The sequence below is a fragment of the Haliotis asinina genome, chromosome 4 (genome assembly GCF_037392515.1).
Source record: "Haliotis asinina isolate JCU_RB_2024 chromosome 4, JCU_Hal_asi_v2, whole genome shotgun sequence".
In the NCBI taxonomy this organism is placed as follows: Eukaryota; Metazoa; Mollusca; class Gastropoda; order Lepetellida; family Haliotidae; genus Haliotis; species Haliotis asinina.
In genome coordinates, this window is record NC_090283.1 from 5,784,751 (window position 1) to 5,811,485 (window position 26,735).

The 26,735-nt window shown below is 42.7% G+C and overlaps 1 protein-coding gene across 1 annotated transcript in view; it reads left to right on the forward strand.

Moving 5' to 3' along the window:
• LOC137281219 (low-density lipoprotein receptor-related protein 4-like) overlaps nt 1-26,735 on the forward strand; it is a 35,096-nt gene that overhangs the window by 6,334 nt on the left and 2,027 nt on the right. The window contains exons 2-19 of the mRNA XM_067812343.1: nt 6,336-6,777; nt 7,930-8,182; nt 9,587-9,734; nt 11,032-11,142; nt 11,963-12,220; nt 13,020-13,173; nt 18,592-18,726; nt 19,086-19,197; nt 20,790-20,952; nt 21,563-21,682; nt 22,072-22,302; nt 22,717-22,894; nt 23,147-23,265; nt 23,817-23,973; nt 24,168-24,280; nt 24,849-24,974; nt 25,390-25,563; nt 26,354-26,462. Coding sequence (XP_067668444.1) covers nt 6,336-6,777; nt 7,930-8,182; nt 9,587-9,734; nt 11,032-11,142; nt 11,963-12,220; nt 13,020-13,173; nt 18,592-18,726; nt 19,086-19,197; nt 20,790-20,952; nt 21,563-21,682; nt 22,072-22,302; nt 22,717-22,894; nt 23,147-23,265; nt 23,817-23,973; nt 24,168-24,280; nt 24,849-24,974; nt 25,390-25,563; nt 26,354-26,462 — 3,103 coding nt within the window. The remainder of the gene's footprint in view (nt 1-6,335; nt 6,778-7,929; nt 8,183-9,586; nt 9,735-11,031; nt 11,143-11,962; nt 12,221-13,019; nt 13,174-18,591; nt 18,727-19,085; nt 19,198-20,789; nt 20,953-21,562; nt 21,683-22,071; nt 22,303-22,716; nt 22,895-23,146; nt 23,266-23,816; nt 23,974-24,167; nt 24,281-24,848; nt 24,975-25,389; nt 25,564-26,353; nt 26,463-26,735) is intronic.

The window sequence follows — 26,735 nt, forward strand, 5'->3', positions numbered from 1 at the left end:
TGACAACAAAACATCTCTGTGTACGACAATACCCACTCTCAAGACTTTCAATACAGTCGATCCACCACGCCCTGACATGACTGGTGGGATGCTTACTGGCGTGAGTCGCCCCTGCCTGTTTATTGCGTGCCTCCACCCATTGTGTTGGACTGGTACTTGGGTTCGTGTGTAATGGTGGTCTCTTTCTGCAATAGTACAGCTGTGTGCCGACGGTCTGTAAAACAACACAGGTTGTTGGGGGCAGGTGTAGACCGGAAACACCACGAGGGGATCAACACAGGTTGTTGGGGGCGGTTGTACACTGGAAACACTACGAGGGGATCAACGCAGGTTGTTGGGAGGAATGTGTAGACTAGAATCACTGTGTGGGGATCAACACAGGTTGTTGGGGGCAATTGTAGACTGGAAACACCACGAGGGGATCAACACAGGTTGTTGTGGGCAGTTCCAGACTGGAATCACTACGAGGGGATCAACACAGGTTGTTGTGGGCAGTTCCAGGCTGGAATCACCACGAGGGGATCAACACAGGTTGTTGTGGGCAGTTCCAGGCTGCAATCACCACGTGGGGATCAACACAGGTTTTTGGGGGCGGTTGTAGACTGGAAACACTACGAGGGGATCAACACAGGTTGTTGGGAGGAATGTGTAGACTAGAATCACTGTGTGGGGATCAACACAGGTTGTTGGGGGCAACTGTAGACTGGAAACACCACGAGGGGATCAACACAGGCTGTTGTGGGCAGTTCCAGACTGGAATCACTACGAGGGGATCAACACAGGTTGATGGGAGCAATTGTAGATTGGAATAACTACTAGGGGATAAAGCCAGGTTTTGGGGGACCACTTTTAAATGTTGTTGGTGACTGGATGTAAACTGGCGTTTCCAGGGGGTCTCGGTAATGTTGCATTGTGTTTACACGAATGACTTAGTTTGTGACAGCTGGGATTACCTTCAGGTTTGTTTTTCTCGGGTTTACAAGACTGTCTCATGAAACGCGGTGAGCAACAATAGGCCTTCAGGTGACGCATGTTATCCTGATATGTATGTTTACCTGCAGTGGGACACGATCTCACCTGTTTTCACAATAGATCTGGTATATATTATGTTGTGAGTTAGCGTCTTCCTGCTTATACCGTTTTGTTGTCTTCAAATGTCTTTGCATGAATTGTGCTGTCTAAGTTCTGTCGGGATAATAGGCACAATTAATATCTACTGACACATATTCAACACAGCTTCAGGTATCTCATGCCTTCTCTTGTTACTTCGTCTGTCGTATATTGAACAGGTGCATTAATTCTGCCCTGTCTCTTCTCACTGTTGGGTCGTAAAATCCAGCCGCTGGTTTCTCGGTGTCTCGGATGGTAGTTGAGAAGAACCATTGCCATGTAGAGAGCACGAATTGTTGCAATGTCACACGATATAACGGTCGCCCGATGGAGCTAATAAGAACACAGTAAGGTGAGACAGCAATATAACAAGACAGGGCGACCACATGAGATGACATGACGGTAAGGACACAAGACAGGGCGACTACATGAGATGACATGACGGTAAGGACACAAGACAGGGCGACTACGTGAGATGACGTGACGGTAACGACACAAGACAGGGCGACTACATGAGATGACGTGACGGTAAGGACACAAGACAGGGAGACAACATGAGATGACATGACGGTAAGGACACAAGACAGGGAGACAACGTGAGATGACCAGACGGTAACGACACAAGACAGGGCGACTACATGAGATGACGTGACGGTAAGGACACTTGACAGGGCGACTAGGTGAGATGACGTGACGGTAACGACACAAGACAGGGCGACTACATGAGATGACGTGACGGTAAGGACACAAGAGAGTGCGACTACATGAGATGACGTGACGGTAAGGAGAAAAGACAGGACGACCACATGAGATGACATGACGGTAACGACACAAGACAGGGCGACCACATGAGATGACGTGACGGCAACGACACAAGACAGGGCGACTACGTGAGATGACGTGACGGTAACGACACAAGACAGGGCGACTACATGAGATGACATGAGGGTAAGGATACAAGACAGGGTGACCGCATGAGATGACGTGACGGTAAGGACACAAGACAGGGCGACTACATGAGATGACGTGACGGTAAGGACACAAGACAGGGCGACTACATGAGATGACGTGACGGTAACGACACAAGACAGGGCGACTACATGAGATGACATGACGGTATAGACACAAGACAGGTCGACTACTAGAGATGACGTGACGGTAACGACACAAGACAGGGCGACCACATGAGATGACGTGACAGTAAGGACAGAAGACAGGGAGACTACATGAGATGACGTGACGGTAACGACACAAGACAGGGCGACTACATGAGATGACGTGACGGTAAGGACACAAGACAGGGCGACTACATGAGATGACGTGACGGTTTCTCGGTGTCTCGGATGGTAGTTGAGAAGAACCATTGCCATGTAGAGAGCACGAATTGTTGCAATGTCACACGATATAACGGTCGCCCGATGGAGCTAATAAGAACACAATAAGGTGAGACAGCAATATAACAATAGCGCGACAGGTCGACAGCATGAGATGACGTGACGGTAACGACACAAGACAGGGAGACAACGTGAGATGACGTGACGGTAACGACACAAGACAGGGCGACTACATGAGATGACGTGACGGTAACGACACAAGACAGGGAGACTACATGAGATGACGTGACGGTAAGGACACAAGACAGGTCGACTACATGAGATGACGTGACGGTAACGACAGAGGATAGAGCGTCAACACGAGATGGCGTGGTGTTATCAACGCAAGAAAGGGCGACAACAATTCGATTTAATGACGATGTCGTAACAGCATGATATGGTTGTTACGCGACATAGCATTAATATATGGTGATACAATCACATGACATTTAGTAAATGGTGATAACATGACTTGGAAATATTAGTGTATAGCGTTAACATGACGTGGCGATTAGTGTATGGTGGTGACATTATATGACTGGAACGGGGCATGCACTATCAGTCTTGCTTCATCTTACTTAGTGCTAAAATACAATTATATAACATGCCTGTCTTTATCGTAATATATTTCAAAGCACATGTACTTGAATGTGAAAAAAGAAGCAGTCATTTTGTCATCCTGTGATAGTCAAGGCTGTTGTACAGGACACAATGAGTGTCTTAACAGATCAGGATTCCATCACGATTCCCCCGACTTCCTCTTCACGTAAGTCCCTGGCGTGTCGTGACATTATTTATCGAGCCAAATAGTTTTCAGTATTTTAATACATCTTTCAAGTTTTTAAATGGGAATATTTTTAGTTGAGTGTAGTATTAAACCGTTTAAAGGTGTACTCAGACACAACGATAGAGGGATCGGCACTTCTGACACTATCCTCTTACGGGAATTCGGCCTTGGGAGGAGTGAGTGAGTGAGTGAGTTTAGTTTTGTGTCGGTTTTAGCAATATCCAGCACTACGCCACAAATGGGCTTCACACATTGTGGGGAATCGAACCCAGGTATTCGGCATGACATCCGGGAAAACCAACCACTTTGCCGGCATCTACATTGTGTCTTACCTACGGTGGCTTAGCGTTCGATCGTAACACCGAAACTCGTGGTTCCATATGCATTCTCCACATGTATATGTTAATTTACATTTCCCGACCCACACAGGTTGTTGGAAAATTGCTAACGGCGGCATAAACCCATACTCACCACTGCATGACTCACAGTGATATCTTGAAGGGGATTATTCTACTTGTATCATCACAAACCGACCTTAGCAGATGGCCACAAAAATACTATATGCTTGGCTGAATATTTCTAATAAAGATTATGTTAACCATGAAACGATATATTAGCAAAAAGACGTCAGCAGACGTGCATCACTCAAAGCTTCCAATTACCGAAGAAAGTTGCCCTTCTGATATGTACATAAGAGAGAGGCGCAGTTGCACCAGTCCTCTTATTCTTTGTTTACTTCACGATGTGGGTTTCATGGAACGATACCTCTTCAAGGAGGGGTCCGTATATGGTTGCATTAAGTTGTCCTACAAAAGGTAAAGCTTTCCCCCCTCACCCCCACCTCACCCCCACCCCGTCACCACCACCCCTTCCCAGATCCACTGTCGCAGGTTCACTCACATAAATGGCACGTTCCCTGTACAGTGAGCATTATCCGTATGTATAGAGTTACAGGGGGTGTATAATACACATGCCACTTCAGTAAGTTTATCTATCAGAGTGTTTGTATAGTGTAAACACATCCATGTAGTTCAGTGATTATTAGCATCATGCAGATCACTACATGTACAAGGGAGCATTGGGGGTAGTCTTGCAGCTACCACGTTCGTTCGTGGCGCCACAGACCGGTGTTCTAGACATAGGAACAATGTGTGAAGATCATGTATGATGGCCCCCATAGTGTTGCTGAAAATGGAGTATACCACACTAACTCACTCACTCACTCACTCAGCATGCACACCCATGTAACCACAAACCCCATTCATATGTGTCGTAGAAAGGACTCACATGTTCGGGTTGTTCTGTGCGGCGGCTTTGACGATGCAGTCACCGTATCCCAACTGCGCATGTCGATACTCATGAAGTCATTCAGTGACGTCATTCACTATTGCAATCAGTCATCAAGTGGCACGAATCTGAGAACGACAGAACAAAACAATATAACACTAAATTTATAACTGTAGTGACTACAACAACAAAGGTTAAATCTGGTTCGCCCATCTGAAAGAATGCAACAGTCGTTTCCCATTGTTGTATTTTCCATCTCTAACCTATCGAAACTGAATGTAAAAATCGAAGGTTATATTCCAGCGCCGTGTTATCGGAAGGCAAAACTATGACCTTACTTGAATACAATCGAGTTATTTCATTGTACGTCCTCGCGTTTAATTTTTTTAACGACAGAGTGGGTAAGATGCTGTATAAACAATCCTGCATGGACAAGATGTTACGCGTGTGCAGAAGTAATACAGGCAACTATTCAAAGCATCTAGCTCTTAGCCTTTCACGGCGAGTTCACGTCCTGTTTGCGACGAGATATTGTTTTAGTGATTAGACCAAACGTTTCTCCGCGCGACCGTGACGCGAACACAGAGCGCGACTACATATCAGGGCCACCATCCATAGACCTGCCGTAACTCTCTACAGTTTATTATATGCTAACGTTGCAGTAGCGGTATGAACGTTTTGTGGATTGGGCGCTGGCTAGCTATTCTCGGAACGTTCGTAGACCTACAGACTTCTCAAACCCATTTTAAGACACTGGCTACGATGCAAGTTAAGAATTCTTATTGCTACGAACGTTTCGAGAATACGGGCCCTAGTCGTATAGTGCGCCACCATGTGTGCAGAGTAACGTCCAGACAAAATATTACATTGTGCATCTGTCCAAGGAGTATCGGCATTAACAATGATCGTCTCTAGATCGTGAGATCTACAGTAACACCATTCAGTATTGAATGAACCTTGCAACAACTTAACCCAAACAACGCATGAGTGCAGGTATATAATGATACACTTGAAAGCAACATGGCAGAGACCATCGTTGTAGGGATGTACTTTCAGGTGGGTGAGGAACCGTGACGCGAACTGTGGCTTAAGGCATGTATACCTGTTAATTTCAGCCTACTTGGGCAGTTGTGATCAACGGCTGAATATAGAGTTAAACTGACATTATCAGTGACTATTTTATATCATATCGACATGATCAATGTCTGTTTTATGTCATATGTGACATAATAAAACAATTTTATATCATATTTACATTATCAGTGTTTTGTGTCATATTGACATTATCAGTTACCGTTTTATGTCATATTGACATTATCAATGACTGTTATTTTTCATACTGACTTTAGCAATGACTGTTTTAGGTCATATTTAGATAAGTAATGACTGTTTTATGTCCTATCGACATTTTCAAATACTTTTTTTATTATTACGTCCCACTGACGTCATTAGTGTTTTATGAATGTTGTATGTGGGGTTGTACTTTCTTAGCTAAGTTCATGACAAGCACTTTTGTTTTGCTAAGAACATTTGGAATTCGAATATATACACTCAACCACCCAATCGTCTGCATACAAAATCAGCCTCCTAACCCACTCAGCCACCACGGCTTCCACAAAAGAGTCGGACAACTTGTAGTATAGGCTGTGTATCATTTTACGAATATGAGATTCAAAATCCTCGTATTCCTGCTTGTTTCCTCAGTTGTATGAGTTGTACCGGTCTTCGCGCACATGATATTTTTTTCTTAACACTACATCATTTTTCTTAACCTTCAGGTTTAGACAACAATACCCTCTTTTGGTGTGGCGGTAACAGATTTTGGTACTTAAGGAACACTCTCGGCTGGCTCTCTGGAGATACATCTGCCAGTTACCAAGAGGTGTCTTTCGGAAACACTGATCTGGCGTCCGTATCCTTCCTGCACAGAAACAACTATCTGCTGTTCGGCGAGAAGGGTGCCGGTACAATCTTCTTGTATACGGACAGGCCCAATGTCGTAGCTACGTACGCCCACGTCGGGACGTCAGAAGCAATCGGAGAACTTGCCGTTGACTGGGTGAACTTCAACGTATACTGGTGCGACAGTGTCTATTCGTGGATTGGCTTACAGGCTCTACCACGTGATCTGAGCAAGATATCCTTCAATGACAAGCAGAGGATTATTGTCGAGAAGTCCCTTGAGATGCCGTCTGGTATCGCGGTGTCCCCCCACCACAGGTAGGTTCGCTACTACATTCAGGAAAACTGTTCTTGTTCAGGAAAACCGTTCTTTTTCTTATTTGTTTGTTGCCCTCAACATTGTTCCAGCTGTATATAAACTGTAATTCACCGAGTCGATGTGAGTGATCTAGATACCTATATTATGAACACCGATCCACTCTACGTGGGCACAACATACTGCACTTATTTTAATCCCAGGCACTAAACGCGCGATCCATTAAACCGTATTTCACGACGCCTCGACAGTTCGGAATCTGTGGGGTGTACTGTATTCCCGATGAGGTAAACATTCTGACGTATTGAGTAAGATGATCTGTAGTAATGATTTACCTCTTCTTAATATATTGTCGGTATCTGTGTTGACAGAAAAGAAATTATACTTTACAAAAACGAAAAAAGACTTCTTAGATTAGAAACTAATTCAGTCAACCAGGTCCTATGTAAGTGTTGGGCGTGGTGCCCAGTAAGGAGGAAAAGGAAGCAATAACTTGGTGCGCCTAGTGACTGCAGGAGTGTATGTTCCCCAGGGAGTCGAGATTGATAATTAGATGTGCCGTTGAGATTGACATCCAAAAATCGAGGCTAAAATATCAACGCCTTTAGCGTGCACCGTGCCAGGTTATGTGTGCTGTATAAATATCTAATAATAAATATAAATAAAACATATTGACGATGGAATAGACTCATCCTGGACAATTTGCACATATATGTGTATCGTTTTGGGGAACTCGATACTCATACCCAGATTGTGAATATTAATACGATATAAGATGCAGATTTACTTCTTCCACTACGATATACAACACAAAAATGGACAGACCCATGTTCTCAATAGACCACACACATGTAAGGGCTTCAGGAAGATGTCACGCATAACAAGTGTGACCATTTTACATCGTGCTATCTTGGTAAAAGTACGAGTTCAAGAGTGGGATTCTAGCCCTCTCTCAGCATCAGGCACCTAATACCCAGCACTCTCGGTGAGCAATGATCGCAATGACATTTATATACAATTTGATCATGATTTGTTTTTGTTTTGTGCTGAAAAAACCACAGAAGCCAAACCAAACCAAACAAACAAAAGCAAAAACATATTTTACATCACCAATGCACATTAAAAATATTTTCCCATTCATTTAACTTCAACAGATATATTTTCTGGACTGACCATGGGAGCAAGCCCCGGATAGAACGAGCGAGCTTACAGGGCAGACAGAGACGGCCGCTCATCTGGACTGGGCTGCAGCGTCCGATGGCGATCACTGTCGACCCACAAACCAGTACGTTGTTCTGGATCGACCAGGCACGTGCCACCTTGGAGACCTGCAACTTTGAGGGTGAAGGTCGTCGAGTGATTTTACAAAATGTTGGCTACAGACTGACGAGTGTGGCTGTATTCCAGGTACGACATTGTCTGAGTAACATATCAACCCCGGACAAAAATGTCAATCGACTGTTTACCCAAACAAACTCCAACATTACACAGAATTACCAGCCAGTTCTAAAAAAAATGAGTGAATCCTCCCTAAGCCGGATTTATAAAGTCCAGAATTCCTTCCTATGTGATAGCTACAACTGGTGAAGTCTTTGTACTGACAACCACAAATAGTGGACTTTTATTCAACTAGTATTGCGATTAAATAGTTAGGGTTATATTCAACCAATACTGCGACTAAACAAGGTACTTACAGTCCGAATTGACGGGGATCCGCTAAAGAAACGAGTAAAATGTAAGTGTGTCATGGGTGCTAAGCAAAGGTGAATACAGTGGGGTAGTTCCGCTTTGTTTAATGCTAGATAATATTTGATCCTGGACCAGGCACACCAGTGATTGATGTCATGAGCAACTGCTCTTGCTTTCTGATACCGTGATAGCAGATCCTGCAATTCACTTTGCCGGATCCACATGGTCACCTCGGCAACTAAGACAGACGGTATCCATCCGTCAATATCCATCGCTTAGGCGACCTGTAGAGGTGTAAAGTGTTGTGAAATTATAGATGGAGGGAAAACAGAAGTACGAAAGATTTTGGATGTATCACTGTGAGTCGTTTGACTAGTTTGGATACATCACGGCCTGTTAGTTGATTATCTCCCATATAGCTCAGCCTGTGTGTTGCATATTTTCTGGATAATTTAGACGCTTAACAGTTGATTATATCGGATACATCACCGCGTGTTAGTTTTCTTTTTCGGATATATTACAGGCCTAACAGTTGCTTGTTTCGGATATATTACAAGTCTAATTGTTGATTATTTCGGATATATCACAACGTGTCAGTTTTCTTTTCCAGATACATTACAGGTATGATTATTGCTTATTTCAGATATATAACAAATATATAATAGTTGATTATTTCGTATGTATCATATGATGTAGGGTGTTTATAACGGATACATCACGGCCCGTGGGGTGCATATAAAATATATCACTGCCTGTCAATGGTTTTATTCGGGTATTTCACTACATGTCAGTTGCTTATTTTGGATAATATTGTCACCTGATTGTTTTGAAGACTTTACAGGTCAGTAACTTAATGGTTTCGCATATATCAGTAGCTATATCTTGCGGTGTTTTTATTTTGCTATATTAAGTCGTCGAAATCCACGAGCAAGCCAAAAGAAGCGTTGGAGTAGGGATTCGATAACATGATCAGGGGTTTGTTGTAACCTGTTTTAAAGGGACGTAACCCGAAGACAACAGATGTCTAACGCTAAAACTGTAGGATGGAATCGGGCGAATCTCGGCTCCATCTCTCTCCGATTGAGTTGTCTGATACACGAACACATATCACATCTGTTTCAGGACCATCTCGTGTTTACAGAGGCAAAGGGTAAATCCATCAATATGGTGAACAAAGACTCGGGAGTGACGTCAGCTCGCATGTTGAACTTCACCACAGAACCCGTTGGCGTCGCCGTGTTTTCGGCGTCCTTGCAGCCCTTTACACAAAGTAAGTCATAGCATTTTCGTACTCTACCATGCAGAGTTTATTCGAAAACTCGAACACTGCCACTGGAACCAGGTGATCCAGGTGGGCCAACATCCTCGTTTATTGTTTTCTTGTACATTGAGGCAGGAGTGACGTCACTATAACCTCTGCCCCCAATTCAAATGACGGATTGTTTCGATGTTAGATTTGACTCTTAAATGTTAAATTTAACATGGCCATATCAAATAGGTTACAGTCTAGTATTTGTCAGAAAAGAATCGAGACAAAATCTATTTCGGAGTCTTTGCAATGCTGGTGTGGACTTAAACGTTTTTTGGGGGTTTTTTTTCGTACTGAAAAAGATACTTAATGATGCCTTACTTGTTCCGACATTTATGTTGTTGAAAGTAACAGCACGTCCTGATCCAGGCCTTACTATTTATTGCCTTTTAAACAACGCTTAGGATTCATTTAATGGTATCATGAACGCCATTTAAATAGTTTTGAAATTAGTTTTAGATCTCACAAATTCTGTATGATTTTATTATTTACTATCTACAAATGGATTTTGTGATAAATACGTTTTTCAAACAAGCCACAAATGATAAGCAACCAGTAAACAATTTTGTCTCTTATCTCTCTCACACATTTTAGACAACTTTCCATATATTTTTATGAATTTCGTCTCAGAGTGTCTTATAATATATTCCATGTAATTGTACCTTTTTGTAAGCCAAATACGACATTTGGTTGACATAACACACACTAAGGATAAACAAAGTGATGAACATTTGCAAAGGAGTATTTGATTTCACATGGCTATTATTGCAAGTGACTTAAAGATATCAAGAAACGGGTTATAAAGATCAACTGTACCGTAAGATAATTATGAACGAATTTCTGATCTTAAATAGTCTAACTTTGCAATATGACAAACGCCATCTTTGAAATATGACTTTGCACAATGCAAAATAAAGGTAATATCCCATATTCATTTAATGATATCATAAAATATCTGATTGAAATAATTTTGATATCATAAAGTCGATTTTGTGATGGAAAATCAGTTTATGATATTAGTTACATGAGGGATTAGGCCTTATTTGCTTGAACTGCAACATCACTGCGGAAGGTGACTTGTGATGACATTGCCACATATGAAGACTGTAATTGTCGCTGGTGCTTAAACAGCTACCCCGCCTTAGTCACATACATGGGAAGTCATCCTTGGCTGTGTTGGTCGTGACATGACACAGCTAGTATTCAGTTCGGCGTAGCAAGTGTCATTCATCCAAATCAATGACTCTCTGTGTTACAGGCGCCTGTGACAGTCGAGGATGCAGCCACATCTGCGTTGATGAACCGAGTGGCGCCATCTGTCTCTGTGAAGGGGGCTTCACTCTAGCCGCAGATCAGAAGACGTGCACAGGTCAGGTTTATCTCTAAAACCTGAAGAGGTTTGAAAACTCTTTCAGCTGTGGGTGTGGCCGGGTGCCTGAGTGGAGTTGGGTGGGGTGATGGGAGGATGCAGTGCTGTGTAGGGTGCTGCATAGTGGCCTTGTGGATGTGTATGTTCTGGTGCTGCGGGGTTGCCGGACTGAGTTGGGTTCGGCGTAGAGGGATAAGGTGGGTTGGATTGGGATGGGTTGGGATGCTGCGAGGTGCGCAAAACTACGGGTAAGCAAATCACTGTGGGAATTGGTCGTGGTGCTGCCGGGCATGAGGTGGCGTGGTTGATTAGGGTGTGACTGAGCGTGGCGTGGCGGAATGGGGTGGGTTCTGAAGCTGGCGGGGTTGAGATGGGTCGTGAGAGGTTTACCGAACCACGAGTGAGCAATTCACAATAACCACCTCTAGTTCACTGGCGTGTAAACTGATATATATAGCAGATTGCATTCTTAGTGTCAGGTATTTCAACATATGGTACAAATGGTGCAATAACATTACAGTATCAAACTGCAGGTTTCTAGTTACTCCAACTCCCCAAAATATGCGTGACATAGGAGTTCTTGATAGCCTAGCAGCCAGCTGATTGACGTAATTAGGTTATAATGACATGCATCATGAGACGTTGCGAAGACGATCCGCCGATCCAGCAAGTCGCCACTTATGACTACGACAAGAACACGTTGTTGATGAGATTTTCACAGGGAAACTATTTGACTGAATATTTTGAAGGATCGTGTAGTAGACGGCTGACGGCATTCTGCAAAACATTTCATATTTATCCGGTATATATGTTCTTGCAGCAACTACATCCACGGAACTGTGGAAGGGCATCATCTACTCCAACCACAGCGACATCTGCTCCATCCCCGTCACCACCATCAACAGCCATCCGTACGTTGAGGCGGAGGTCACGTGTTTTGCTTCCGGCGCCAACATAACCTCCATTGCTCCAGATGTCCAATCGTCTGCAATTTACTATTCCTCGGGAAACTCTGTTATGAAAAAGATCATTGGTGGATCGGTTTCCATAGTCACAACAACTACCAATGAGGTCACAGGTAACGAATCGCCTAGATGTGTAAAATTTAATGTGTTCATCCTGCAAGATGATATGCTGGCCATGTCTTCTAGCCCTGGCACGCCGATGAAGCCATGAGTAAAGAGGTCAGGTTTTCCTGGAATCATGATGAGATTCATAATTCTTTGTTTACAAGAACAGTCAGATGTTCTCTGAATTAGGTATTTACTTGTTATTGTAAGGGGAAAGGGCAACTATCGAAGGAGGCTGTGTCTAATACGAATATAAAATGACATTTAGTCAGGAAAAATATATATTTTATTTTAGTGTTTTCATTAAGAGATGATATATTCTCTTAAAACAGCATTTTGTATTATGTTTCTTTTTGTCTTTACACACAGGTAATAATGAATGTTTGAGAGCACATCACAACTTGCACTTTCTTATGACTATAGTTGTTTGTACAGTAATCGCTCTTGAAAGGTGACTGGTATATCTTTCATATGTACGATTTTAAAACAAACAAAAACAAACAAACAAAAACCCCACTAGAAACAAATATAAACAACCCTGTGATGCAAGATGATTGCAAAAAATTAGTTGTTGTACAGTGGTGTATCAACCTTCTTGAAAGCTGTCAAAAATCAAGAATCAATACCCCATGCACGTATATCCCATGTTTTTTTTGTTTAGGAGTGGCGATAAAAACAAGTGGTGGTGCTGTCATAAGATGTATGTCTTAAAGACAGTGTTTATTTAGTTGTACTTCCTTTCCAAATTGAAAGTTCAGGCTCCTCTTCTTATCTGTAAGAGTATATGAAGAATTATATCACCATCAGGTTTAGTGCTGGACTACGCTACGAACACTGTCATTTGGTCGGAACGGAGCGAAGGCACCCTTATGGCCATTAGCACAACTGCCAACTTAAGGCCAAGGACGTTATTTCAAGGATTGGTCTCACCTGCAGATATCGCACTCAACTCTAAAGAACGGTAGGTAAAACTGCCTCTGAGGTTTCAGATTGACGCCCTTTCGTTGCAGCAAACTCTAGAGTCTGGCAGAGGCCATGTCAGAAGTCATAAAAAATGTCCTCCATGCATGTTCTGCCGTGTCTTGGCCACACAGATAATAGTTAACTCAGCTTGTTTGAGTCAGCATTTTATAGTGGATCAATGCTTGATGAAGGGTTCGTGTTCATCAGAATGATTTGTGCCAGCACAAGGTCCTAGTAGTTGATACCATCTACGACTGTTTGATGAAGTCTTGTCTCATGTCCATCAGAATGATTTAAGCCAGCACAAGGTCCTAGTAGTTGATACCATCTACGACTGTTTGATGAAGTCTTGTCTCATGTCCATCAGAATGATTTGTGCCAGCACAAGGTCCTAGTAGTTGATACCATCTACGACTGTTTGATGAAGTCTTGTCTCATGTCCATCAGAATGATTTGTGCCAGCACAAGGTCCTAGTAGTTGATACCATCTACGACTGTTTGATGAAGTCTTGTCTTATGTTCATCAGAATGATTTGAGCCAGCACAAGGTCCTAGTAGTTGATACCATCTACGACTGTTTGATGAAGTCTTGTCTCATGTCCATCAGAATGATTTGAGCCAGCACAAGGTCCTAGTAGTTGATACCATCTACGACTGTTTGATGAAGTCTTGTCTCATGTCCATCAGAATGATTTGTGCCAGCACAAGGTCCTAGTAGTTGATACCATCTACGACTGTTTGATGAAGTCTTGTCTCATGTCCATCGGAATGATTTGAGCCAGCACAAGGTCCTAGTAGTTGATACCATCTACGACTGTTTGATGAAGTCTTGTCTCATGTCCATCAGAATGATTTGAGCCAGCACAAGGTCCTAGTAGTTGATACCATCTACGACTGTTTGATGAAGTCTTGTCTCATGTCCATCAGAATGATTTGAGCCAGCACAAGGTCCTAGTAGTTGATACCATCTACGACTGTTTGATGAAGTCTTGTCTCATGTCCATCAGAATGATTTGTGCCAGCACAAGGTCCTAGTAGTTGATACCATCTACGACTGTTTGATGAAGTCTTGTCTTATGTTCATCAGAATGATTTGAGCCAGCACAAGGTCCTAGTAGTTGATACCATCTACGACTGTTTGATGAAGTCTTGTCTCATGTCCATCAGAATGATTTGAGCCAGCACAAGGTCCTAGTAGTTGATACCATCTACGACTGTTTGATGAAGTCTTGTCTCATGTCCATCAGAATGATTTGTGCCAGCACAAGGTCCTAGTAGTTGATACCATCTACGACTGTTTGATGAAGTCTTGTCTCATGTCCATCAGAATGATTTGAGCCAGCACAAGGTCCTAGTAGTTGATACCATCTACGACTGTTTGATGAAGTCTTGTCTCATGTTCATCAGAATGATTTGAGCCAGCACAAGGTCCTAGTAGTTGATACCATCTACGACTGTTTGATGAAGTCTTGTCTCATGTCCATCAGAATGATTTGTGCCAGCACAAGGTCCTAGTAGTTGATACCATCTACGACTGTTTGATGAAGTCTTGTCTCATGTCCATCAGAATGATTTGTGCCAGCACAAGGTCCTAGTAGTTGATACCATCTACGACTGTTTGATGAAGTCTTGTCTCATGTCCATCAGAATGATTTGAGCCAGCACAAGGTCCTAGTAGTTGATACCATCTACGACTGTTTGATGAAGTCTTGTCTCATGTCCATCAGAATGATTTGAGCCAGCACAAGGTCCTAGTAGTTGATACCATCTACGACTGTTTGATGAAGTCTTGTCTCATGTCCATCAGAATGATTTGAGCCAGCACAAGGTCCTAGTAGTTGATACCATCTACGACTGTTTGATGAAGTCTTGTCTCATGTCCATCAGAATGATTTGAGCCAGCACAAGGTCCTAGTAGTTGATACCATCTACGACTGTTTGATGAAGTCTTGTCTTATGTTCATCAGATTGATTTGAGCCAGCACAAGGTCCTAGTAGTTGATACCATCTACGACTGTTTGATGAAGTCTTGTCTCATGTCCATCAGAATGATTTGTGCCAGCACAAGGTCCTAGTAGTTGATACCATCTACGACTGTTTGATGAAGTCTTGTCTCATGTCCATCAGAATGATTTGAGCCAGCGCAAGGTCCTAGTAGTTGATACCATCTACGACTGTTTGATGAAGTCTTGTCTTATGTTCATCAGAATGATTTGAGCCAGCACAAGGTCCTAGTAGTTGATACCATCTACGACTGTTTGATGACGTCTTGTCTTATGTTCATCAGAATGATTTGAGCCAGCACAAGGTCCTAGTAGTTGATACCATCTACGACTGTTTGATGAAGTCTTGTCTCATGTCCATCAGAATGATTTGAGCCAGCACAAGGTCCTAATAGTTGATACCATCTACGACTGTTTGATGAAGTCTTGTCTCATGTCCATCAGAATGATTTGTGCCAGCACAAGGTCCTAGTAGTTGATACCATCTACGACTGTTTGATGAAGTCTTGTCTCATGTCCATCAGAATGATTTGAGCCAGCACAAGGTCCTAGTAGTTGATACCATCTACGACTGTTTGATGAAGTCTTGTCTCATGTCCATCAGAATGATTTGTGCCAGCACAAGGTCCTAGTAGTTGATACCATCTACGACTGTTTGATGAAGTCTTGTCTTATGTTCATCAGAATGATTTGAGCCAGCACAAGGTCCTAATAGTTGATACCATCTACGACTGTTTGATGAAGTCTTGTCTCATGTCCATCAGAATGATTTGTGCCAGCACAAGGTCCTAGTAGTTGATACCATCTACGACTGTTTGATGAAGTCTTGTCTCATGTCCATCAGAATGATTTGAGCCAGCACAAGGTCCTAGTAGTTGATACCATCTACGACTGTTTGATGAAGTCTTGTCTTATGTTCATCAGAATGATTTGAGCCAGCACAAGGTCCTAGTAGTTGATACCATCTACGACTGTTTGATGAAGTCTTGTCTTATGTTCATCAGAATGATTTGAGCCAGCACAAGGTCCTAGTAGTTGATACCATCTACGACTGTTTGATGAAGTCTTGTCTCATGTCCATCAGAATGATTTGAGCCAGCACAAGGTCCTAGTAGTTGATACCATCTACGACTGTTTGATGAAGTCTTGTCTCATGTCCATCAGAATGATTTGAGCCAGCATAAGGTCCTAGTAGTTGATACCATCTACGACTGTTTGATGAAGTCTTGTCTCATGTCCATCAGAATGATTTGAGCCAGCACAAGGTCCTAGTAGTTGATACCATCTACGACTGTTTGATGAAGTCTTGTCTCATGTCCATCAGAATGATTTGTGCCAGCACAAGGTCCTAGTAGTTGATACCATCTACGACTGTTTGATGAAGTCTTGTCTCATGTCCATCAGAATGATTTGAGCCAGCACAAGGTCCTAGTAGTTGATACCATCTACGACTGTTTGATGAAGTCTTGTCTCATGTCCATCAGAATGATTTGTGCCAGCACAAGGTCCTAGTAGTTGATACCATCTACGACTGTTTGATGAAGTCTTGTCTTATGTTCATCAGAATGATTTGAGCCAGCACAAGGTCCTAATAGTTGATACCATCTACGACTGTTTGATGAAGTCTTGTCTCATGTCCATCAGAATGATTTGTGCCAGCACAAGGTCCTAGTAGTTGATACCATCTACGACTGTTTGATGAAGTCTTGTCTCATGTCCATCAGAATGATTTGAGCCAGCACAAGGTCCTAGTAGTTGATACCATCTACGACTGTTTGATGAAGTCTTGTCTTATGTTCATCAGAATGATTTGAGCCAGCACAAGGTCCTAGTAGTTGATACCATCTACGACTGTTTGATGAAGTCTTGTCTTATGTTCATCAGAATGATTTGAGCCAGCACAAGGTCCTAGTAGTTGATACCATCTACGACTGTTTGATGAAGTCTTGTCTCATGTCCATCAGAATGATTTGAGCCAGCACAAGGTCCTAGTAGTTGATACCATCTACGACTGTTTGATGAAGTCTTGTCTCATGTCCATCAGAATGATTTGAGCCAGCATAAGGTCCTAGTAGTTGATACCATCTACGACTGTTTGATGAAGTCTTGTCTCATGTCCATCAGAATGATTTGAGCCAGCACAAGGTCCTAGTAGTTGATACCATCTACGACTGTTTGATGAAGTCTTGTCTCATGTCCATCAGAATGATTTGTGCCAGCACAAGGTCCTAGTAGTTGATACCATCTACGACTGTTTGATGAAGTCTTGTCTCATGTCCATCAGAATGATTTGAGCCAGCACAAGGTCCTAGTAGTTGATACCATCTACGACTGTTTGATGAAGTCTTGTCTTATGTTCATCAGATTGATTTGAGCCAGCACAAGGTCCTAGTAGTTGATACCATCTACGACTGTTTGATGAAGTCTTGTCTTATGTTCATCAGAATGATTTGAGCCAGCACAAGGTCCTAGTAGTTGATACCATCTACGACTGTTTGATGAAGTCTTGTCTCATGTCCATCAGAATGATTTGAGCCAGCACAAGGTCCTAGTAGTTGATACCATCTACGAATGTTTGATGAAGTCTTGTCTCATGTCCATCAGAATGATTTGAGCCAGCATAAGGTCCTAGTAGTTGATACCATCTACGACTGTTTGATGAAGTCTTGTCTCATGTCCATCAGAATGATTTGAGCCAGCACAAGGTCCTAGTAGTTGATACCATCTACGACTGTTTGATGAAGTCTTGTCTCATGTCCATCAGAATGATTTGTGCCAGCACAAGGTCCTAGTAGTTGATACCATCTACGACTGTTTGATGAAGTCTTGTCTCATGTCCATCAGAATGATTTGAGCCAGCACAAGGTCCTAGTAGTTGATACCATCTACGACTGTTTGATGAAGTCTTGTCTCATGTCCATCAGAATGATTTGAGCCAGCACAAGGTCCTAGTAGTTGATACCATCTACGACTGTTTGATGAAGTCTTGTCTTATGTTCATCAGAATGATTTGTGCCAGCACAAGGTCCTAGTAGTTGATACCATCTACGACTGTTTGATGAAGTCTTGTCTTATGTTCATCAGAATGATTTGAGCCAGCACAAGGTCCTAGTAGTTGATACCATCTACGACTGTTTGATGAAGTCTTGTCTCATGTCCATCAGAATGATTTGAGCCAGCACAAGGTCCTAGTAGTTGATACCATCTACGACTGTTTGATGAAGTCTTGTCTCATGTCCATCAGAATGATTTGTGCCAGCACAAGGTCCTAGTAGTTGATACCATCTACGACTGTTTGATGAAGTCTTGTCTCATGTCCATCAGAATGATTTGAGCCAGCACCAGCTCCTAGCAGTAAATAGCTGTCTCCGACTTTTTGATGAAGTCTTGTCCATAGGCATGTTTTGTTTCAGCATTCTCTACTGGATTTCCTCCTCTGTTCCCGGCCGGATAATGAAAGGAGACGTGAACGGAGGTGTGCCATCCGAGATGGTCGGGGACCTCCGCAAGCAGCCAGTCAGGATTACGTTTGACCGTCATATGAACAGGTTCGTTCATCGGGGTGGAGAGCAGATCTTAAAACGTTCTCTTTTGTGTATTACACTTTAGTTTATCGGTGGGGATTAGGCAGTCTGCTGTTTAAACGTTTGCTCTTCACGCCGGCAACACGAGTTTGAACTGGCAAATGGTGAACATATTTGTGGTATCCTCTGAAGTAGTGTTGGAATAAAACTAAACGCAGCGTAACCCACACATGCGCACACGGCCGAAAATACTATCGCAAAACTATTGTCAAACCTGTCAAAAGTCGCCTTCTAACAACTTAGCAGGCAGGCCTTCACACGTGTTACTATGACACTATCTGTTTCTCTCCGCTGTTCTGATGGTCAACTCTGTGTTCCTCTAGACTGTACTGGACAGAGTCCGGCCAGGTGGGGACAATCAGTGCAGACGGGAGCGGGAAGCGGACATATCCGTCAAACACTATACAACAGTACACCGGGGTGGCGGTGTTCAAGGTAAGTCTCTGACAGTACTACCTGAATATCCCACCATTGAAGGTACAAGTTAAGTTACTATCTTCATGCAACCTCTTCATATGAACGAAGGGCAACTCAGAAAGCGTTGTTGCTTAGGAATTGTGCTTCTAAACTGTATCATTTGATAATAACAGAATACTACTTCGTTCGATTCGCTAATTGTTTGCAACTTCAAAGTGAAGAAACCAACATACTTTTTACACAAACTTTTCACATTTGTTTTTAATGAAAACTTGACTTGATTATTTTCCTTTATTCCTCACATGTAATTTAAAACAGGGTAATTAGAACCAAACAGTTGCTTTACTAATGAAAGATAATGACAACTGATCATACATTGTCATATAAATTGATGTGAAATGAAATTCAACACATTTGAATGCAATTTGTGTGAAGACCTTGTTAATAAACAAATTACCCCCTATCGAGTACGAGATCTCTGTGATGCTGTATTGCATGACCTTGTTAGTTATATGACCTTGTGGGTTTGCATGACAATGTGTGTTACGTGACCTTGTGTGTTACATGTCCTTGTGAGTTACATGACCTTGTGTTACATGACCTCGTGCGTTACATGACCCTGTGTGTTCCTTGAACTTGTGTGTTACGTGTCCTTGTGTTACATGGCCCGGCATGTTATATGTCCTTGTGTGTTTCTTGACCTTGTGTGTTATGTGACAATGTGAGTTACATCATGTCGTGTCTTACTTTACTTTGTGAGTTACATTAGCTAGAGTTTCATGACCTTCTGTGCTACGTGTGTGTTACTGTGTGTTCCTGTGTGTTACTTGACTTTGTGTTACATGACTTTGTATCTTACACGACCTTGTGCGTTACATGTCCTAGTGTTACATGATATTGTGTGTTACTTGACGTTGTGTATTATGTGACTTTGCGTGTTACATGGCCTTGTGTGTTACATGACCTTGTGTGTTACTTGTCCTTGTGTTAAATGATATTGTGCTACCTGATCGTGTATGTTACATGACTTGTGTGTTACATGTTCTTGTGTTATATGACCTTGCGTGTTCCTTGAACTAGTGTGTTACTTGACTTTGTGTTACACGACCCTGTGTATTACGTGTCCATCAGTTTCGTGAACTTGTCTGTTACGTGACCTGGTGTGTATCTTGTGTGTTCCTTCTCTTTTGTGTTACATGCCCTTGTGTTACGTGACATTGTTTGTTACGTGAACGTGTGTTACAGGACCGTTTGTGTTACATGTCCTTATGTTACATGGCCCCGTGTGTTACTTGACATTGTGTGTTATGTGACCTTGTGTGTTACTTGACCGTGTGTGTTACAACACCTCGAGTGTGACTTGACATTGTGAGTTATGTGACCTTGAGTTGCATGACCCTCTGTGTTACATGAGACTGCGTGTTACCTGTTATGTGACCTATATATAACCTTGTGTGTCCCTTGTGTGTTACATGACCATGTGAGTTAGATGACCTTGTGTTTTGCGTGACCTTGTTTTTTACCTGACCTTGTGTGTGTAACGTGACCTTGTGTGACACGTGACCTTGTGTGTTACGTGATCTAATATGTAACGTTTGCGTTGTATGCAGGACTACCTCCTGTGGGCGGCCATCCATCCCAAGGAAGTGAAGATAATTGTGTCGGTTATCAATGGGGATGATCTGGAGGCCCGAGCGCCTTTCAGCGTGCCCGATATGAAATACGTGACGGATATTGTGGCCTACGACACCGACGACAATCCTGCCGTAATAAGTAAGCCTGCTGTCCTTCCATATCTCTACATTCGCTGTCTTCACGTGTAACGTTGACGTGAACGTCATGGAGATATTATCCAGATATCATCTTGAATGTGACCTTGCATTGAATGTGTTAGCCGAGGTCGCTGAACGTCCATGGTCCTACGACTGTCAGGGTTCTGTTACCATAGACTTACTAGATTCGTAACTCCAAGACTTGTGGATGTGGTAAAGCTACGAACTCTGTGTTTATCGGGCCACCAGAAGTAGGTTTCACGCATTGTCACCATATAAGGAATCGAGACTGGATCTCTTAGGAGAATCAGAAGTACTTATAGGCGAAACTGTGACCAGCATCCATAGGACAGAACATAGCATCACGATATAAACTGTTTCCTTACAAATTGTTCAACATAACATACAGTGCAATCAGCAACGGATTCTTTCTGTTCGACAAGCCTTACATTACGTAATGTTGAATTAACCGTCTCTAAATATCTGTAACTATTTTCATGCTAACGACAGCTTTTATCAACTGCTTAACGAATTGCTATTTCGTCGTTGTAATCAGGATCCGAGTCATCCGTTGTATTGTTGTAATGTAACCGCCGTATGTAATGTTGCAGATCCCTGCGACGCAGACAACGGCGGCTGTGATCAGCTCTGCCTCCCTGTGGAGGACACCTTCAAATGTTACTGTAACTTCGGCTACAGGTTACAGTCGGATCAGAAGACGTGCCGCTCATGTATGTGACTAGACATGCCATCGTAGACTATGTCACATTGTACCTACGTGTTACACAAACCAGATCATTTTGGTACAATTTGAATATTTTTGATGCTAGATGGGGCGGGATCAGTCACAGATTGTTTAGAATATATATCAATAAATAAGGGGAGTTCCAAAATACTGGACTATAACACTAGTAACTGTGTATCTCATTCTTGAGGATTAAATGATTATCTTTTTAACAATCGGACAAGATCCTACCGAATTATTGTTCAAGCAGGATTAACGAGAATTTTCAGTACAGTATAAACAAGAAGGATATTTATGAAGAAGTAAGTCAAAGGTAGTTTTCACCTGTTATGAGGCATGAACAGGTCCAGTTAGGTTTTGTCCTTTTGTTTGCAGATGTTGTCCAGAAGGACTTCTTTTTGGTTTTGGACGAAACCACCATGAGGATTCATCAGGTGGCCGAGGCTGGTGGCACCGTGCATGCCGTCCCCATTCTGAACGACAACAACCCCAGTGTGGTGACGTTCGACATTAAGCTGGGGAAAGTGGTGTGGTACGACGCCGTTAGACACATCATCAAGAAGGCGAATCTGGACGGGACAGAGGAAGACACTGTCATCAGTACCGGTACGTTCATAGCAACGTATATCTTGTGTGGAATCAGAGCAGCTGTACACTATTGTCTGGAGGCCAGTGAAGGGGTCGCCCAGCAGGGACTGCCTGTGAAACTCATTGAAAGATTGAATACGTATTATGCCTTTCGCAGTTAGATCACTAGGAACAGATATATGAGCAGAAAACATCTGCCGTCCAGAACAGAATTTGATCCACCTGAGGCGGAAATATGTGTCAGTAACACACCCTAGCTGAAATACAGTTGTGAATAATTTAAATCATCGCTAACTCTTAGTAATGGTATGAGGGGCATGTGTGACAAAGTACTAAGCAGAAGAGGATAGTTTTAGCTATCAAGTTGCTATTAACAAAGAATGTTAAGATTTAGGTTACTTGTCTTCAAACGTTTGGAATATTCCTATTCAGAAACGCTGACTGTTGAGGACATGGAGATTGACCCTTCTACAAACAACATCTTCTACACCGTGTCGTCACCCCAAGGCGGCGGGGCAGTACGTGTGGTTACACATGATGGCGTCACGACCAGGACTTTGAGAAGTACCACAGAGAATACAGGGGCGATAACTCTGTACCCCAGATCAGGGTGAGTGAGTGAGTCAGTCAGTCAGTCAGTGAGTGCTGATAAAAATACAGAGTTGATATTTAACCTCTTGGTGAATTTGAACTCCGAGATACTACGGCTATATGAGAACAGAACTGGCGTATGACTGTAAATAATCGCGTCTATCCCTGAAATGTTCTTTGTTGAGTTGGTGTATGGTTTTGAAGATACAAATCCGTCTGGTAATTTGTAATATGCTTAGGGCAACTGAATGATTGTCGTTCATGTTCGTAGACTGCTTGTATGGGCCGAGGGTTCTGAAATCAAAATGGCAGATATGAGCGGAAGTGGCATATCAACGCTGAGTCTATCAGGCCTCACAAAAATCAGTGACCTAAAGATCGACCCGGACGGTAGGTGTTCTGTATTAGCCCAATACATCCAATAAATCATGTCTGGGGTCTTGGTCTCACATGGAAGGAGATGCAATTGTGAGCTATTACTTGGGGCATATCACATGATGCCATGCCTGTACATCAGCAATCAGCAGATCTTTCTCCTCTGTGTAACAAAAGCAAATCTTGGATGGTTTGGGAAAAGAAACCCTTTCCTTCAAAGCAGTAACACTGTCCAACGAAATTCCTGTTGACATGAACAATCTGAAAACGTCTACAGTTTCAAATGGACTTTAAAGATCCACCTGCTTAACCAAATTTACAACACAGCCTAATCTTGCGCCAATCACTAACTTTCAAAAAAGCAGGGGACTTTTGTTAGCGCTATGGCCATTCACCTAGAGAATGGAATTTAGTGCATTATAACTGCATTATTTTTATGAACAAAGATTGAAATAAGTAAACTGTTCAGTTTAACCGTCAAGTTTGAAGGGTAACTATAGTGTTTGTAACCTATTCATATCCATGCAACTAATCACGAAGACGTGAATGAAATCCCGGTGTTTCAGGAACAACGTTGTACGTCGCCGACTCCGACGGAGACAAGATATACAGCATCAACCTGCAGACTCGATCACAGAAGGAAGTGCGTAAGAACAACCAAGAGTTCCCGGTGGCCTTAGCGATAAAAGGAGATAACCTGTACTACATCGCCAGGTCCGGAAGGTATGGTGTTATCATTAGACAGTTACAGGACAGGTTTCTTCTGTACGTGTGTGTTCACAAATTGGGAAACATGTTAATTGCTATATCTGTGATTCTAATTAAAATTTCGATGTGTAAGGATTTAACAACAGTCCTACAATGAAACATATGTGAATAGTTATAGATAGAGTAATCGCCTTGTCTTACATTGAAAGGAGTATAAAGGCTATCCACAAGTCTACAGGAATTGAAAAGTCTCCCGCATCTGATGCTGCAGAGTTTGGGTATCTCATCTCTCTGTACGACTACAACAACGACGACCGCTTGGGTATGTATTGAGCCTCTCGTCTCTTGTGTCTGATATGCAAGGGTTTGCGGTAGTCTCACCACCCCATGTTTGCGTAAGAGGCGATTAACACATTAGCGGATCCAGAGAAGGGGGACAGGGGTGCGGCGGCCCCCCCCCCCCAGTCAGCTGGTTCCCTGCTGATCCTCATGCCCCATGTACTTGTACAGAGATCGACGTTCGTGATATCAGATGGTGCCATATCCTAGCCACAAGTTCCAAACATTCAACCACTTACCATTAATCAGCAGTTAGTTGACAACAGTAGAATTTCTTCCACCACACAGGTTTTTACCATCGTAGCTCTTTGTCAGCTAATATTTTGAAGCGTGTCATGCAATATTTCTTTGGAATGTTTCACGTAGTCCTACATGAAGGGACAGACACGTGTTATACTTCACGCAGTTGTCATGGTGTGATTCATACAGTTTGTATAGTACAACCTCTTTTGAAGCTCCCCAGACACACATGGAAAATAGTAAAAAGTCAGCCAATGTGAAGAGGCCATCAAGGGAGCGATGGTGTGAGCCAAATCTTGTGTCCATTTCAGAAAACAACAGATGTCTAGGCAGTAACAACGACTGCAGTACGCTATGTCTGCCCACCACTTCCGACAGAGTGTGCGCATGTGCAGACGGAACTGACTTGAAAGACGACAGGAAGACATGTGTTGGAGGTGGGTTGTAAACTTGATATCAGTTTGTTTGTCTCAGGATAGGTGAAACAATCCATCCACCACACGCATTCGTTACCACAAGCTGTGTTACCACACAGGCTCCAAATAGGTTCATGTGGGAGATAATGGTCCTTGAGAGGCGTTTTAGAAGTTGTAAAGCTGAAGGAATATCAAGCTGAAGGAATATCAAGGTTAGGTACTAACACTGTTCTCAAGCAAGTGATACACCAGTTAATAACAGGGAAAAATATATACCTTACTTATCCTGAGTAAACACCCAACTGATAGGGGAAACAAGTTCTGAAGAAAAGAAGCCGGTTACGTCTGCCTATCTCTTAGGTACCAATATGGAAATATATAACGGTAAAACATAACCAATAAACCAATATTATGCTGAGTCATTTTATTATAACAGCCACCGTGTGCCCTACATCTATGACGAATGGAGCGCTGACACAAGGCTGTAATCCATACCCCGGCAGGGTGTGCGGATATTCATGTAGTGACGGATACAGGTCTAAATTCCCCTCTCGGATCTCCTGCACGGCGAGTGGACAGTGGAACATTTCTCGGGAGCTGCTCTGTACAGGTAAAAACGGTGTCTAGATGTTACTAAGTGATGTTTTGTGCCGTTGTTAACAATATTCTAACAATATCACGGCAAGTGACACCAGAAATGAGCTTATCATTATGTACCAATGGGTATGAGGAGAGGACGCTGTAACCATTGAGCTACCCCCCACCGCAGCACATGTTAAGGGGAGTTCCCGCCACCACTGACTGTGCGGAGGCGCGTTATGTCACAGTTGTGTAGAGACAACTACAGTGGAAGGTGTAAAAACCGGCCTCTGTCCAATCCGGCAAGTTGTCAGCACGGGCATAAAATCTCAGGCACAACCGTGACTTGTACATTTATCACTAGCTCTACAATACAGCACGTTGTCTAAACCGGATTATTTCTTCAGTCCCAATGAGTTTAGAAAGAATTTACGGTATCGCTCTTCCTTACTGTCGCTCAGCTTGACATGTTCAGCTTGATTTCCATATATGTATGATATACAATATATCAGGCATTCCTGCACTAGCAAGAATGTATGTGTAAGGTGACATCACTGCAAATCATATCAGTTGCAGGCCTATTGTGAAACACTGAAATAAAACAATGTTCGATCACCAATTATTGGTGATTGGTGATTAGTAATTACAGATTGGCTTGTTAGGCAGGAACGTTTGTGTGCTTTACTGTCAAAACAATGCGAAGATTTAGGATCGCTGTACCTAATCGTACCCATTTGAAAATGGAATAGAATTTGCTTAACGACCCGAATTCGAAGAAGTGAATCTGCTTGTGGAACTGAGCAAGTTGAATGTCTTTGTAGAGTTAGTGGTGCAGCCTACGTCTACAAACATAGGTGCTGTCATCGGCGGGTGTGTTGCAACAGTGACTGCTGTCATCATCATCATTGCCGTTATCATATACCTCAGAAGGTAGGACATTCGTCTGAAAATCACACCCCGATCAACCTTGATTTCTTCAACATCTATCAGTCTGGGTCTCCTTTCAGGAATCAATCTTTACTAAGGTTAACCTTAACTCCCATCTTTACCATTGCACTAAGGTTACCTTAGTGACTTACGATCACTTTAGTGTTTGTGGCAGGAGGCTCGGGGTATTAAACGGTGTACATGTTTTGACGAAACAGATTATCATATGTATGTGAGTATTGTGAGTATGGCTGAACCCCATCTTGAGGAAGTTTT